This window comes from Condylostylus longicornis, unplaced genomic scaffold, assembly GCF_029603195.1.
Source record: "Condylostylus longicornis isolate FDR11 unplaced genomic scaffold, ASM2960319v2 ptg000009l, whole genome shotgun sequence".
NCBI classification, from domain to species: Eukaryota; Metazoa; Arthropoda; class Insecta; order Diptera; family Dolichopodidae; genus Condylostylus; species Condylostylus longicornis.
In genome coordinates, this window is record NW_026577978.1 from 4534745 (window position 1) to 4553440 (window position 18696).

The 18696-nt window shown below is 25.2% G+C and overlaps 1 protein-coding gene across 4 annotated transcripts in view; it reads left to right on the forward strand.

Moving 5' to 3' along the window:
* LOC129618573 (nitric oxide synthase) overlaps positions 1-18696 on the forward strand; it is a 199967-nt gene that overhangs the window by 136463 nt on the left and 44808 nt on the right. For all 4 annotated transcript variants that reach the window (XM_055533403.1, XM_055533406.1, XM_055533404.1 and 1 more), the window contains exons 15-16: positions 2895-3039; positions 17393-17497. In XM_055533403.1, the coding sequence (XP_055389378.1) occupies positions 2895-3039; positions 17393-17497 (250 nt within the window). The remainder of the gene's footprint in view (positions 1-2894; positions 3040-17392; positions 17498-18696) is intronic.

The following is an 18696-nucleotide window of genomic DNA, read 5'->3' on the forward strand; positions in this document are numbered from 1 at the left end:
TGAATTCTCTTTGAATTTAAAAGAAATATAAAAATTTCAGAACAAAATTTTTCGTTATCTTCTTAAATGAAATTTCAACTTTAAATATTTCTATTTTTAATATACTCTAGTTTAGTATGTGGTCAGAGTAAAATTTTATAGTATAATTTTACCACAATATTTATAGAAATACAAAATCAAAGCAATTTTCCCCCAAATTTTATTTATAATTTACAAACAATATTATTATTCATTCATCAAAGACATTTTTCAACTATTATAATTATTGTACATTTATATTCTCTTTCAATTTATCTAAAAATTTAAAATAGAAAAAAAATTTACCAAAAAATTTGTTCAACCAATTTGTTCACCCCAAACAAATAAAATGAGAACAATAATTATTATCATTGCATATTTTATAATAAATTTTTGCATTTCCACCAAAATTTTATAATACACCACAATATTGTGGTTTGAATTCATTTGAGAATGTTATCTGTTATGTACATTTGTATGTACACATATGCACTATAAACTTTCAAATATTTATTTGTATTATGCGGAAACTTGCAGAGGAAAACACTATAAACAAACTTTTTCTTCCCTAAAGGATAATAAAAATATTTTTGTTTAAAAGTTTTAAAAATAAATCGCTTTTATATAGAAGAGATTTTCACCACTATTAAAAAGTAATGAGAAAATATTTTGTCATACAAAAATTATTTTTGTATTATATTGAAATGTAATTTTAAATAAGAGAAAATTCAACATTGTCCTTTCTAAAATGAAAACTATTTAATAATATCAATTTGTAATTGAAAATTCAGCAACAATTAAATGTAATTGAAATTGCAAATTAAGATATATTAAGCTTTGGAAATTTTGAATGTTTAGCGTTTTGAAAATATAAAGGACTGTGGAAATGAAGAGCAATAATTTATTGTAGCAATAATGTAAGCGTTCTAAAGCACATTTTAATTTTTTTTTAAAATAGCAAAATTAAATATTTTAAATAAATTATTTGGGAAATAATTATAGTACAAGGTATTTACGTGCTTTAGAGAATATTGAAGGTTTACTGAGGCTTGTTACGAGTATTTGGCCTAAATTTTGTGAATGAAATTGTGCCCTAGCATCTTTCCTCATACGAATTTTTGCTATTATGCGCTTCAGAGGAAAAATTTAATTTAAAATTTCGTGAATCTTTTACAAATCTCTTTCAAGAAAACTTCTTTAATATATTATTATAACAAAATTACTAAAAAATTTTTATTTCAAAAGATTTTCAACTATTAATAAAAATATTTAAATAAAAATGTATTTTGGAGAACACACAATTAATGTCATTAAGTTGGATGTCCTCTAATTTTTATTTGTACGTTTACAAAATATACTTAAAGGATTATAAAAATTAATTTTTCTAAGAATCTTTGTAAACACATGCATACACCAGAGAACACAGAATAAAATACTTTTAAATTTTTTATTACTTAAGGTATGTTTATTTTTCTATTTTGCAAAAGTTCAGGTGTTCAAATAACTATAACAAACTGTTATGCAGGACTCTGTGTAAAATAGATATTTTTTTCATATTAATTTTTTCAGTTCAGTTTTGTTATATAAACACATAAGATATTGAGCTAGAATCCTTTTTTTTTATACAAATAATACTTCTTTTAATTAAATGATATTTTGAAAATGTATTTAAAAAAAGGATAATTATAAAATCTCTTGTAATTATGTTGTAGCATTAAAGAAACAAGAAACAAGATTAAAGGGATTAATTATTTTCTTTGGTGTTTGATATTATACTCCTTTATCCAAATAATATTTCTATGGGTTACCATATGAAATCCAAGTTCTACAGCTATAATATTATGGAATGAATTTTTATCTTGTTTAGTTAATAGTAAGATAAAAGAAGAATGTTAATTTCAAAGGGATATCTGTATAATATGTTTAATATGGTAAAAATCCAATTTAAATGGTTTGTACTCGTATATTCAACAAATAATTTTTTTCTTTTTGCATTACTACTGCGTTCTGATAATATTCTTTATGTGTATTTGTTATATTATAAGGGTTAGTATACAGAGTGTTATTTATAAATATCAAATTTAAAAATTACCATTAGATTGGATCATTAGTCGCTGAAAAATTTGCAAATGCTTCGAAACATTAGCGATTCTCTTTCAAAATCAAAGAGTATACACAAGGAATTGACGGTATTTTTCACCTGTTACGGTAAACTTTGAAAATTTGTTTAAGATCACTGATTGAAAATATAATAATTTTCTTAAGAGCATTTAAAATTTTAGATCTAACATTAAAGGACCTTCAAAGTTACAAGTGTATAGCTGAAACGTATTTTTTTTGCTTTTTTTTTTAATAATTCTTTCATTCTGCTTTTTTTACCGAAATTCCTGGTACAATTCAATAATACATGAACAAGACCAGTCTAAAGAGCGAACTACCTCAATTTATTGGAATAAGGCCAAATTTTCATTAAAAATTGTTTGAAAGCAATAAACACCAACAATTTTTAAAAACTCAAATTCAGTTATATAAAATTTTTGTATGAAAAAATCCAAAAAATTTTAAAAATTCTCGATTACAATTTTTTGGACTATGTAGAAGTAAAGAGCATTGTTTCTAGTTCCACCAACTCTATTGTCTTCGTTTTATCCTTTAAAACTATAAGAATTTCTGATTATCTTCATTTTCACCTTATATATAGTGACACACCCTATACATGAGGTTCATTTATAAAATTATTTGCATATATTAAATACCATGTATAAACATTAAAAATGTCTCGAAATTTCTTATTTTTTTTTATATCAAAATACTTTTTTCACTTTTTTTTTCTATTTCAATCAGATTATATAATTTGTGTTTTTCTCTATTTATAGGGCAGTAAAATTTACATCGAAATTATTTGGTAGAGCATTATCTCGTCGTATAAAAGCAACTGTATTATATGCAACAGAAACTGGTAGATCAGAACAATATGCAAAACAACTTGGTGAACTTTTAGGTCATGCATTTAATGCACAGGTAAGAAAATATCTACTAATAATATTATAGTTGATTATTCGATTAAAAATTGTGGTAAGAAAATGTATATATATAGATACCGTAGTTTTATATCGTAAATAATGAAGGATGCTATAATTTTAATAAAAGTTTTTTTCATTTAAAAATTTTAAAAGAAAATTATAATTTATTCAAATTATAATTTGGAATTTTTTTGGTGAATTTGAAAAATATTTTTAGTTTACTGCACTGGTTATTTACTGGTAAACCTTATTATACAAATATATTTGTTATAGAGTTCATGTTATACTTGTATAACTCAATATAATTAAAGTATATTAATTAAATAACGTATTCATATTTAAAATAAATTTTTAAAGTTGAAAAATTATAAATTAAATAGCGTGGTTCATTATGAGTGAATATCCTTTTGCTAACTACAAAATCTGAATATTTTTCAAGATTTTACAAATTATAATTAATAAATTTTTAAAGAAAATAATATTATTACCAAGATTTCTTTGATTAAACTCCGAGCATTTTCTTAAACAATTAATTTTACAAGTAGCCTCTTTCTTTATTTTTCAATCTTGATGATCTTGAACTCATTGAGTATATGCTATTTCACTTAATTTCGAGAAACAAAATATTCTATACACCTAACATAAATAAAATTCTATAGAATTAATTTTTTTAGGCAATAGTATAGGGCAAAAATTGTGTGGTTCATCTTTAAGACTCTTGCATAAGCAAAACATAGATTTTTTGTTCTACAAAATTCTGATTCCCACATTAATTCAGTTGTTTTAATTCATTATACCTACTCTTTCAAAGTTCATTAAATATTACAAACAGAATAGCGAATGAAAATAATATTTTCTTTTTATTGAAAAGGAAATTGCGAACAGAGATTGTCATTTAGTTCCGAAAATTTTTTGAATAACAAAAAAAATTATTTGCTCTAAAACTAGGGCACTATCAATATTTTTTAATAAAAAGATTTTGTAAAAATTTTCAAAATTATCATTCCAACCCACAAATTTCCATTTTCTAAAAAGCTAGAACTTAAATCCTATACATAAAATCAAAATATTATTCTTAACTTTTGATTCCACGGAATCAAAAATTTTCTAAGGCAAATTGTGTTCTATATAGAGCTTATCTGGAATTTTTAATAAACTATACAGAAATTTTATAGAAATTTAGTAAATAAACATGAATTTTTCTCGATTTTTTACGACTTAATTTTTCAGATCGTAATATTTGAAATTTTCGATTTATTTTGAAAAAAATCTATGATTCTTCGAAATAATCAAAATATTGAGGCTCGCACTACTTCTTTCAGAATACACGTTATTCATTCTGATTTAAATAATTTTAGACTTAAAATTCAATTCCTATTAAATGCAAGAACAAGATTAGTTTTCGGATTCTTTTCACTCGGAAAATAATGATACAATATTATAAAGATATTGGTATTCAATGAAAAATTTTTAAACCTTTCATATTATTCGGCTTTGATTAAGTTCCATATATTAATATTAATCTAAGCTCCTTGGCTTCAAAACTTTTAGCATCTACTATATGATACTCGTTCTGAGATACTTAGCCGTTTCATAATACCAAAATATTAAATAAATACCAGTGTCTTTGCCAATGAATTTTAATTATTTTCTATAGAAATAAAAATAATTTTTAAATATTTTCAAATCATTTACTATTCTAGCTTAATTTTAAAAATATTTTATCTTAAATGTCATATAGTTTCTTCGTAAATAAAAGAAATTTCACGAAATTTTCAAATTAATTTTTTGTTTGATTTTGCAGAAATTCTATCTCATTTATTAGCACCATAATAAACTTGTTACTTTTTATGGATTCTAAAAACTTGTTAAATTCTTTAAAATTCACTTACAATTTTCAATACAGTTTTGCTTTACAGCGTTATGTGTACTTGATGAAATTCTCATTAATTGTTATTTGCTTTGAAAACGGATGTATGTACTTGAAAAATTTTCAATATCCGGTAAAATAAACTGTACATACAGAAATAGTTTCATCTTAAGAAAGTGAAGTAAATGAATGAACACCATTAACTTTTATTCACATTCACACTACATTTAAATTGAAAACTAAAGATTACAACAGCTGGAGACTGTTTTTACTATAATTTTACACCTCTAATTTCCTGATATTCACAACGATATTTTTTTTTGTTTTTTGGTTTCTGTTATTCTTCTTTAAAAAATTAAAGAAAAAGCCAAATAATAATTTTTAAATGAGATTTTTCGCTTTAATTCTTAAATATGAAGTCAAAAATACAAAGGCAAATTTCATAGTTAACCAAATATAAGACCTTGGAAAAAAACAGAAAATTTTCTCCAACCGGATATGAGTGAAAATTTAGTAAATATTACAAAATACAGTGAGTGATTCATCCTAAATGTATGCAGGAATTTTTGTGAATTTTCGAATGTTTATTCATTTGTTCTTTCAGTTTAACAATTCAATTGGTAATGTCGAATCGCTCTTTAGTTATGTACTTGTAGTAATAAAGAGACACTTTGGAAGAGATTATTAGAAAAATATTTAAAAATTTGTTAATATTCTCACAATGGGGTACTTTCCATAGAGATAATCGAGGGCAGAATTCCATTTGTAATACAATGTTTGAATAAATTAAAAATGTATCACTAATTTTCTATTTGGAGAAAATTCTATTTTGGGGCTTAAGAACGTTTCGGGAATTTTAAAATAATATTGCTTGTATTTATGATTAGGGGTCTTAATATCTGGCTAAATTAGAGCAATATCAATGGCTAAAGTAGACTAATAATGAAATGAATAAAACTTTTAAACAGAAACTTTAGAGCTTCCAACAACTAGGCCAATATAATTACATAAATGAACCAAGTCTCATTCGATACGGAATTCCTACACCATACCCTGTACTGAAGAAGCATTTTTTACTTAATATTTATTAAAATTATTTTATAAAACAAAATCCTAGAGAGTGAAATCTAAAATGAAAAAATCCTACCGAGTAAAAATATGAAAATCGTTAATGTTTTTGCATACTTTCTTCATCTTTAGGATTTTTCACTAAAATAATTACCTAATAAAAAAAGGATTTCAGAATTTTTCTTTTTAAATTTTAATTTTTTGCGTAGCGTATTTTTCGTATTTCAAAATGTTTTTTTTTTTTTTCGGAATGTTGATTAAAATTTTCTTTGAACGTTATGTAAATTAAATGAAAATCCTAGAAAATATGACATTGAAAATTCAAATAAAAAGTGTAATTTTAAGTTAATGTTTGTATTATTATTGTTATTGTGCTGTCCATGTTTTAAATAAATATTATTTTTTAAAATTGCATTCATAAATTTTTAGTTTCTTTGAATCAAAGATTTTTTGAGAAATATGCAAAATGTAGTATGGCAATTTAAATAGAAAATATTTCTCTAAAATTTTAATGGATCTAAAAAAGGAATTTTTATATAACGAAACATTGTTAATAAATTAATTTTAGCAGTTTGGGGATGACTGCCATCTTAAAAATATTTTTTTCCTTCTTAATTAGGATTAATATGGAAAATTATTGATTAAGTTATAAATAATTTTATTATAAAACTCAGACAAAAAACGAAGCTTCTACACCACCCTAAATAGAAAATTAAAATGTATACACATAATGTAAATGCGTCCTGGATATTTTTTTCCTATAAAAGAAAATTTTTGCCTGATTTATAAGTTACCACTTGTATACAATATTTTCTCCAAAAATTATTTTCTATTTCATTCTCCTCCTTCCTAAGACATCACACCTCAAAATTGGAAAAATAATTTCAATTTTGAACTTCTTATCCCTTCGAAGCTGTAAGGTTTTCCTACTTTTTATAGTATCAAAAAAATAACTGCAAATTCCATCACCTCGAAAAATACCAAATTTAAAAATTTCTCTCCAATATTATCAATTGTAAATGCGCTTGAACTGAATTGCTATCTTTTGATTTTTGTTCTTATGCTCAAATACATGCTCTAATTATGAAATGTGTTGATTCATTACAGAGGTTTCTAAACTTTTTTCTCTCGTACACCCCTTGTTTTTCAATTTTTGATGGACAATAGCAAGGTACACCTATGATATGAGAAAGTTAAATAAAAAACTAATTTATTTAAAAAATATAATTTTAATTTTTCGTAGAGTGCTAGCAGGCCTTCATGGACCCATGAGGGTCTACATGGACCACTTTGGGAAACACTGGTTTATTTTTAATTAGTATTAGAGGAGTGTTCTACTTTGTAAATCATTAATTTGATCCAAATTTATTAACTTTTTTATAAAAATTATTTCACGCAAATTCCGAATATCAATTAACTAATTATTAAAAAATTTTCAATAATTTTTAAATTCATTCAATAAAATATAATTTTCTATTTATTATTAGTAACATTTTCATTTAATTAATATTACTTTAATCAACTAAAATTTTTAATCGTAAATGAGAAATTAATAAGATCTCCTCATATAAAATCAACTATATTGTTATACAAACCTGTAAGGTAACATTATTATTAAAATTATAAATTAAACTGCAAATTTCTAAAATCATTTACACACAACATGGTACACATTATTATGTACGTCTTTACATGTAATTTAAAATTATTCAGAGAAAAAAATTTGTGATTGAAATCAAATATTTTATTTACCAATATAACAGTAATAATAACAATTTGTTATACTTGTGTATATAACAAATATAACAATTGTATATGTATTATGTAGGTATCTAAATAATTTTGTATGTTATTTTTTCTGATTACAATAGAAAATACACAAATATTTGCAGGTATGTGGAACTCAATTCTAAATATTTAATTTTTATTACATATCTACATTGTATTACTTTACATAATATTTATTGTTATTGATAAATTTTTGAGTATGTAGATGAAAACAAATAATTTTATGGTACAAAATGAAAATGATGTAACTCGAAATAAGAGTTTATTAGTGAATCATGTAAAAAAATCCACTCACATATCCAGTTTTTAATAAATACAGTAAAATTTTGATAAAACGAACCACTCAAATATAATGAAATTTTCTATTTATCAAACAGCTATTACTATGGCGTTGAAGTCAAGAAATTTACAATTCAATTTAATTTTCTATTTAGCGTACAACTTCTCTATATATTTTAAACAAAGAATGAATTTGAGTAGATTGTTCATTATTTAGAAGTATTACTGTATTTGATATATTTCATAATTAAAATCAAATTTGTAAAATTTAATTTAGCAAATTTTCTATTGAACAATTTCTTTTGTTTGCTTACAATGTTGAAAGTCTGACATCAACATCTGTGTTAAGATTATATTTACGTGATTTTATTTCGAAACGAGAAAATGTAGAGTTGACCGTGTCAATTCTGTGATACCCGTACGAATTTCCTATCCTATGTGCGAATAAATATGTCATAGCTAACTATAGGGCAGAATATAACTTTAAGTTATCATATTAGTTTATGCAAAATTTCAGTACTGTTTTTTTCAAAATCCTGTGTTTGCCAAACTAGTATTGAAGTTGAATGGCAGCTACCGGAAGGAGCCAAGTAATTTCAATTACTTTTATTAAACACATTGGACCTACTAATATTTTTGTTTGTGTGAAATTTCAATTATAAATTTTAATATAAATTCTAACAACATAAATTAACTTTATCTTGTTTTGCCTTATAACCACAGAATTTGTTTCTGTTTCTCTAAAATAAAAATATTTAAATAATATTTTATTATAGAAAATTTAAATTTTTATGCAATTTATTTGCAAAAAAAACACAAAAATATGTATGGGCTTCTTCTTTTAATATACCCATAATATATCGGAAAAAGAACAATATACCAATTTCTCTATTATTCTTATTGGAAATACCAATATTTTATTATTGCTCTCGAAAATAAAGAAACCAAATTCTCTATACTTGATCTCCCATTCAAGTACTTGTAAATATTTACTTGTTTTTTTTCCTCAATATTACTATTATATAAAAAAAATAATGAAAATAAATAAAATATAAAAATCTACATATATAAAATTTTTATAAGATTATCAAGTTATCGAAACCCTTACAATATCATCCCTATGATATATCCTTTAAGAAATCCGTTTTCTTAGGGGTTTTTCTTTTCGGTTTCTCTTCGTTTTATCTTATCCTTTTATCAATAACATTATATCAATGCTTTAAGCAATTCTTAACTTATATATTTGGGTGTATATAAATTTATTTATTTATTTATTTAACTCCATAAATTGACAAATTTTCTTATAAGTATATACTATATTTACAGAGATACAGAAATTTGATTCTTTACAGCTGTTAATATTATTAATTTTTTTTTTTTTTTTTTTTTCTCTTTTAATTTTAGAACTTAACTTATTACTTTATTAATTAAGGAAAATGGAGTGTATAAAAACCTTTTCTGAATCTTATTTATGCTAAAACTTAATAACTAAACTAAAACTATCTTACATACTATTTTATAAATTGTTATTTAAAATAAATTTTTAATCAAAGGATTATTTGACATTTGTGTCTTGGTTATAAATTTGTCGGATATATTTGTAATTTTATTTATAATGGTATCCATGCCAGCCTTGTCGTGTAACTTTTTTGTTGAGAAATAAAATGGAAGATTGAGCATTAATTTCATTATCTTATTTTGTGACACCTGTAGTTTTTGTATGTGAGTTGATGCACAATCACCCCATACCGGTGCTCCGTACAGAATAATAGGTTGAAAAACAGTTTTTAACAAAATTAATTTATTTTTTATAGAGAGCTCAGATTTCCTGTTGATAAAAGGATATAATATTCGAATGTATTTATTAACTTTATTTACAGTAGCAGATATATGGTTGGCAAAAGTTAACTTCTTATCGAAGTTAATACCAAGATACCTAACTGTATCGAGCCACTTTATTTCTTCATTATTTAGTTTTAACATTGTAGCTGGTAAGTAACATGGTTTTCTTCTTCTTGTGAAAAAGATGGAGTTGGTTTTTGAAACATTAATTTTAATCTTCCATTTAGTAAAGTATTCAGATAGACCATTTAGTGCATTTTGCAAGTTATTTAAAATTTGGTTGCAACCAGTGTCTGCACAATAAATCGCAGTATCGTCGGCGAAAATTGATAGTATGGTGTTTCGAGTTAATGGCATATCAGAAGTATATACGTTATATAATATGGGCCCCAGAACTGAGCCCTGGGGCACACCAGCCTCCACTTGATGATAGTCAGAGAATATACCATTTACAGAAACCCTAAACTTCCTATCATGAAGAAAACTTCGAATTATTTTAATTAAATACACAGGAAATTTATACATTTTAAGCTTATGCAGTAGTCCCCTATGCCACACCGTGTCAAATGCCGAGTTAATGTCAAAAGTCACCAAGCCAACCGATTTTTTGTCCTGGAAATTTGCTTTAACATAATTTTTAACACGCAATAATGGATGCAATGTATTATGGCCTTCTCTAAATCCAAACTGCTCATTAGGAAGCAATTCTTCTGTTTCGATGAATTCATTTAGTCTAATTTTAATAATTTTTTCAAATATTTTTGACAGGTTACTGAGTAGACTTATCGGACGGTAACTGTTAACGTCGTCAGGAGGCTTTCCCGGCTTAGGAATTGCGATAACGTATGCCTCCTTCCAAGCGTTAGGGAAATAGCCGAGCCTCAAGCAAGCGTTATAAATTGAACTCAAATAAAGCTTTGTACAATTAGGAAGTTTTTTAATACATAAGTTTGTAATAAGATCTGCACCAGGTGATTTTTTTGTTTTTAAAGCAGAAATGACGTGATTTATTACGTGAGATGTTATAGGTTCAAAACTTTCGATGTCCAAGCCATCTATCTGTCCAGCAGAAATATTGACCTGCGAAATAGTGACAGCATCACCTAAGACATCGTTATTCTTATGTTTATTATAAAAGTTTTTCCCTAAAGCATTAGCTTTTTCAATATTTGTAATGTGAATCGAATTACTATCCTTAAGAGCCGGAATATATTTATTTTTAGTTTTAACAATTTTAACTAACTTCCAGAAAGGTATATCCTTTAAATAAGCCCGATAACAAGGCCAATTTGCGTTATGAAAATCCAAATAGGTATTATCAGTACTAACAACCGATCCACTAATTTGCACCCCCACCGGAAGATGGTCAGACGATAGATTATCAAGAACCATAGGTTGGGAACAAAAATCAGGTGAATTTGTGAGAAAAAAGTCAAGTGTAGAAGGTTGAGAATCTGCATTAGCTGGACAATATGTAGGTTCGGAGGGATAAAGCAGTGTAAATTTATTAGTTTGCAACAGGTCATTTAGAACATTTCCCCAACAGTTAGCCCGAGCACAGCCCCAGTTCCTGTTCCTAGAGTTCAAGTCGCCACCAACAATATAATTGCCCGTGATCCTTGAGACCCTCAGCAAATCATTTTTATACAAAGTTTTAATTTTTTCACGTTTAATTTTTTTATCTAAGTTTAATTTATTTATATAATTTTTAGTGGCCGAAAAGTATACTGCATAGAGTTTAAATGTTTGAGCATCACTAGTAGTTATTTTTAAACCTATATTTTCAATCAGCTCAGTTTGCAACACAGGTAAGGGAGAGTGCTCCAAAACGCCCTTTACAATTATGGCAACACCTCCACCCTTGCCATCCCTGCGATCGTTTCTATATATTTTGTAGTAAGGTGAAGCTAAATTAATTGTAGGATTTAACCAAGTTTCACATATCAAGGCCACATGAATATCATTCGACTGGAGAAAATTAAAAAATTCAATACTTTTATTTGCTATAGAACGAGCATTCCAAATTATGATATTAATTTTGTTAGAAGAGATCATTTTGAATACAAATATTTTACCGAGAGTTCGGTTATAATCATAAACTGCTCATGTTTGTTTTTACATTGGCTTAATTTACCTAAAATTTCTTTAGTTAATTTTAAAATTTCGTCTACAGAAAATAAATTACAATTTGTGTCATTTAAATTATTAAAATTGTTGTTATTGTTATTTTCATTATTATTATTGCAGGTTTTAATATTACTATCTACATTATTATTAAAATTACCTCTAATCGTATGATTGTTGTTTTGACCATTTACATTATTAGTATTGTTAATTATATTGCTCCAAGGTACCTGTAGTGAAGACAGTGTGTTGTTTTTATTGTTGTTGTTGTTGTTGTTGCAGACACCAAGGGAATTTGGAAATAAGGTATTGTAATCAGCACTGATGTTGTTATAATTTTTGTTGCTTGAAGTAGTAGTTTTCCGTAATGTTTGATTTTTACGATTAACCAAAGCGAGATAAGTGATTTTATTAGGGCATACATCATCAAACGAATAATGATTACCACTGCAATTGGCACATTTTTTGCTAACCTTTCTGTCACATAATGAAGTTTGATGCGAACCAGCGCAATATGCACATCTTGTAACAACTTTACAGTTTTTAGAACCGTGGCCATACATTTGGCAGTTGTAACACTGGGTAATTTTTTTTTGTGAGATCTTACGTTCCCAACGAACTTTAGTGTTATGGATGTAGCAAAACTTATTCCTTAATTCATTTAAAGTTGTTGTACCTTTTTCAATGTACACAATGTACAAGTTCAACTCATAATTAGATTGCGTATTTTTAGTAATTTTCTTTATTTCAATACATTTTAAACCTTTATTATTTAAGTATTTTATGATTTCAGCTGGTTCTAATGCCTCCAAACCCGATAACACAGCCTTAAAAGGTTTCATATCTTTTGAATCATAAGTAAAGAATTCATATTTTTGTTGATTTAACGCAGAAATGAGTTTGTGGTTTGATTCTACAGACTTGCAATATGTTTTAATCCCAATCGAAATCGATCTAATATAATAATCGTCAATTTCACAGGCTTTTAAAAGCTCATGAACATCTTTTGCTTTCTTTTTTATTATAGTAATTGGAGGAAGCACATGTTTGCTTTCTACGTCACTAGTTATGATGCTTTCATCATCAATGTGATTATCCATATTAGAACTATTATCGTCTATCGTTTGTAATGGTGCGTAAAAATTACTAGTATTAACTTTAGATGTGGTACTACCACTCTTAGAATTTGTTTTTTTTCTTGCCATTTTTGAAATTACATGCGGTTCATCCGCAGTAAGTAATTTTACACTAATTCTTCGTTTTATTTTGGTATTAATTTTATTCTTAATTTTTTTTGTTGTTTTATAACTGTTTGTATGTTTAATTATTGCTGTATAATACAAGTGCACTCGTTGCAAGCAAAGAGAGAACTGGGTGTATATAAATATTATGAGTATAGTAATAATAATTTGTCTCCTGATGAAAATGGTAAATATGAGGTTTTTTACCTTTTACATTTATTATCAAATATAATATTTGAATTTTAGAATTATATAAAGAATGAAATACAAAAAATCGAAAAAAAAAAAGAATTTTTTTTTGACAAAAAATCTTTTACAAATTCTAATGTTACACATATACGATATCATCGTGAACAAAATATTAAAGTGTGAGGAGGAAATCTCCATTCACAACAAGATCCTTGGAAGAAAAAAAATCTTAATATGCAAATATTGAATTTTTATAATAATTTTTTTTTAGTTTTGTTTCTTCGGATTATTTTTTCCCGCGATTATTGAGAAAATATTAATATGAAATGATTATAATCAGTGCTATAATAATAGGTCTACAAAAAAATAGAATTTTCAACTACTACGATTGATTGATTGCAGCTTAATTAAAATGACACAAAAAGCATAAAATTGAAGGCACAAAAAGCCTGGCGACAGGCTCTTGTAAAACTAAATGAAGATAGAATTTTAATAGTTTATTAAAATCCGTAATATGAAGATATTACGGATAACTTATTCAATTTCCATAAAATATTTCATTTAGGCTCTTTATCGTACCAGTTTTTCGAATAGCTGCTTTACAATTCCAAAAATAATTGATTTCTATCTATTCAATTACCTACACTATCTTATCTTACTGTGAGAATATCAGGGAGAACATCTTTTTACTGTCAGGATTAAAATTTCTCGCAAATAATTGAACTAATAATGCGCTTATATTAATAAAATTTAGTTATTTTTGTAAAACTACTTATAAAATAGAAGACAATTAAAAAATAATTTTTTCCTTATCTGAACTCCATTGCAAATTCTAATTAAACTGAATTGTATGAACAAGTTCCCAAATGAAAGCATTATTTTTAGAACAAAATAAAAAAAATTGATTATAAGTCTTTTGTGAATCCCCGCTGTCTATATGAACTCGTATAGATAGTATTTGTATGGATACTGCAGAATTGATAAGGTGTCCCAAAAATGTTTCAAATCATTCATCAAACGGGAAAATTACTCAAAATACATCTACTAATATTTAGCTTCCTCCACGCAATAATTTTCATAATACAATGTGCATGTATATATAGGTGATTGAGTGAATTTTTAGTTTTTCATAAATATAGACTGTATACATATGAGAATAAAAGAATTTTCACCATGCTTTACAATGTCACCTTATTTATTTTTTTTTTTTACATCCAATAGAGCAAATACACAAAAATACAACAAAAGGATAAAGAAAAGATAAAAAAAAAAACTAAACATTCTTTATCCGTTTTTATATTTTTGTTTTTTCTTTTTTTTGTATCGAAAAGGATATATGGTTGAATATTATTGGAAATCTGATCACGTTTTTCATATTAAAGAAAAAGAAAAGCAGAAAAAACAGAAGACAGGAAAAAATATACAAAAAAAATGCAAAAGGTTTAATATTCACCCATTCATTTTGTGCTCTAGTGCTCTAAAACATATTTTTATGTTGTTATCCTTTTATCCTTTCGAATTTGTATAAAGCATTTTTTTTTTTGTCCCTATGTTTTGTTTCCTTTTCACTGTGTCAGAGTATAAAAATTTCCTTTTGTTTTTATAATTTTTGTTTTCTTCTTTCTTAGGTGACTTAATTTTTAAGGTACGAGACGACTATCATATTTTTTTGATGATGCTAATGTCCCATTTATTGGGGGCAAAGAAAACAGAAACTCAACAAATACAAGAAAATAAACAAAATGCAAATATAAAGAGAATCAAAATCCTTAACCAACGTTATTATGAAGAAAAAGAAGAATCAGAATTAAAGCAAAAATAAAATAAACAAAAAATTGAGAAAATACAAAGCAAAAAATCTCTGCGGTATGCACGTTTTTCTCTTTTTGCCTCAATGGAAAATTTTGATAATATTGAGAAAAAAATAACAAAGTAAATTTTCCTGTTATTTATGAGTTCATGTGTGCGTGTGTGTGTGTGTGTTTGCCTAGTGTTATTGTTTCAATAAAAAAGTATGCCGTTCTTAAACAAAATCCTTTTTATTCTTCTCTACTTAATATGAGTGTTTGTACAACATTCAGTGTATATGTTTGTTTTATGCGTCAATTATTTTTTTTTTGTTGTTTTTTTATTAAGATACACTATAATGTCTCTTTAATATTCTGTTTTTGTTAATGTAACCGGAAATAGGGATTTAAATTTTTTTTTTAGTAAATTTACGTTTATAAAATATTCAATATTATTATTCAATTCAATAATATTAAATTTTTATTATTTGTTAAAAATGAAAAATGGTTTATAAACGTGTCGAAATAATTAAAAAAATTTGAAATATGTTTTTGAAAAGTTTTTGAAATATTGCATACTTTTGGGGGAATATATACGACAAAATTTATATTTTAATTATTTCTTATTAGAATCTGTTCTTATAATATTTTTCAGAGTAATATAATATTTTCAGTTCAAATGAAACTCTACTAAATTTCATTCTAATGAGCTGCTCTCCAGATATTCGCCTAAAAATATGTGATTTCTTAATATTATTTTCTAAAAATATAGTTTTCTTATGCTGTTTTTACCTAAATTTATTTAGTAGTTCTTCATATATTTTAAACGCGCGAATATTTTGTATACTAGTTTACTTACTTTCTATACTTAGTTTTCCGCCTGCTCCGATATGAATTCGAGATTTAATAGTCAATGTTGAAGTTCGAATAAAGCTTACTGTGGTAAAGTGATTGCAAGACTCATTACTTAATTTCTTTTATTTTAAAATTCAATAATTAATTACGATATTCTTCTTATTTTCCCTTAATGGTTCAATAACACTTAAGATCCAAATTATTTGAGGAAAAATTTTGGAAACAAAAATATTTCAAATTCTAAAGATTACTTACTTTACTTTAATACTTTCAGCAATTCAAGTAAAGTAAGTTTTTTATTCTCCATATTGCTCTTAATGACTTGTTCAGTTCCATTAAATAATCTCAAGAGTCCTTGTTTCAAGAGCCCCTATTTCAAATTACCACCATCCTTTTTCTTCGTTTTTTTTTTCAAAATTTTCATCTGAAAGATTTATCATAATCAGAAATGTAGACCAAATAGAAAAATCTTAAAATTTAACCTCAATTTAACAAAAATACAAGAAAACAAATGCACATTATTAACTTTAGTTTTTTTTAAGAAAAAGGATATGCGATGCAATTTTAAAAATAATGTGATTTTCCACTTATTTCACACAATTGTATCTCACCCACTTGCTCTCTCTTTCAAGTTAATTTACTATAATGATATAGTTTTCAAAAACTTAAGTTTTTAAACTCTACATATATATTTTTAAGAATGATAAATTTTGCGAAAAATCCTTTAAAAAAAAATTATTTTACACTTTATCCATTAACTTTTCAACTTAGTAATAAAATTCATTAGAACTGAGAACCAAAAACTATTTTGATCTCATAACATTTTTTGCTCGTTCGTTTCTCTTTTTCTTTAGAAAATTATTATCCTTTAATATTATTATCCTTACTTACTGACACATAATATTAGCACAAGGATCATTATTATCTATACATATATAAGTATGTATAATTTTATTGAAGGATTCTTTAATATTCTAACATGCTTTGTATATAAATGATCCTTTTATAATAATAATAAATCCTTAATTTTATGTAATTTTTCTCTTTAAAATATTTTTTCACAATATGGTATCTATATATATATATATATATATATATATATTATTAAGAAAAACTTAAATTATTATTTTCATATTATTTTTAATATGAACACTTATTTTAACACTCACTTTATATATATCAAAAAAAGAAATCAACAACAATATCCTTCAACATTTTTAATAAAATAAGAAAAGTTGAGAAAAAAAACAAATTATATTGTGTGGGATTTTATTGTATTCTTTTAACCATATAATATGATCTTTACAGGTGTATTGTATGTCTGACTATGACATATCATCGATAGAACATGAAGCACTTTTAATAGTGATTGCATCAACATTTGGTAATGGTGATCCTCCAGAGAATGGTGAAGTAAGTATATTAATAACGAGTAAAAGAAAACGAAGAGAAATAAATGAGAAAAAAAAATTATTTCAAATTTTTTTTTTTGGTTTTTCTTGTTTTCTCTTCAATTTTTATTCTGTGCAACTTTATGTGTACATTCTTTAAGTGAAAAGTTTTAAAACTACATAAATACTATAAAAAATATTTCCAGAGATGGTCATTCATTAATATTTTATGTTGAAGATAAGTAAAATTTTGTATGATTATAAATGATATCCCATATCGTAATTAGGTCCGCTGTCGGAATGTTGTGTTGATAATTAAAATAAATGAGGATTTTCTTTTTTTAAATTAGTTTTGATTTTGTTCTATATATGACAATACAAAATTATATTTGATAAAATATCAAAGATTGAGATTTTCATATACGAGAAAAATTTTTTTAAATTTTTATAATAAAATTTTTAAGCCCAATTCGTGCTACAGTATAGTGTAAGAGTTTTTAAAATTAAAAAAAAAAAATTAAAATAGAATATTTCAAATATCGTATTAATATCGTAAAATATCATAACAATATCGTAAAATATCGTAATAATATCGTAAATGTATAAAAGTCCTTGTAACACTAATCGTCACAAAATAACAATAGCTGGGAGGAGAATTTATGCACACTTATTTCTTGTCGATTTGTAATTTTTTAATAAAAAATTTCTTCAAAACGTTTGCAAGCTCTTAGTTCCGTTTACAATAAAAATTCGCATATAAATTGTTTGCTTTCAAAATTACGCTTAACTATTCACTGGCAATAGGAGCATTGGTGCGTTATACGCTTATAAAACATGAAACATCCAATTATTACTATCACTCTAATAGTATTTTATCGCTTAGTATTATGTAAGTTTTGATCAAATTTTTCAATTCTTTCGCTAAAAAATTATTCTATTCTCATTTAAATAATTACTATTATTCTTATATAATAAAGCATATTCAAATTTCAATACAGATATATAAGTCCACCTGATATACTGATTTAAGTTTTCTTTAAAGTTCATTATTATACTATATTATTTTTTCTAATCCTGTCGTTATAATTTATATATTGAAAACAGAATAAGAGCGATTTCTTCCGCGATGAAATATTAGAATTCATATAGAATACACATATTTTCAAATGGGACTCTCCTGAATCAAGAGATAAATTACTGACACTGCAAACTTGATTTCGT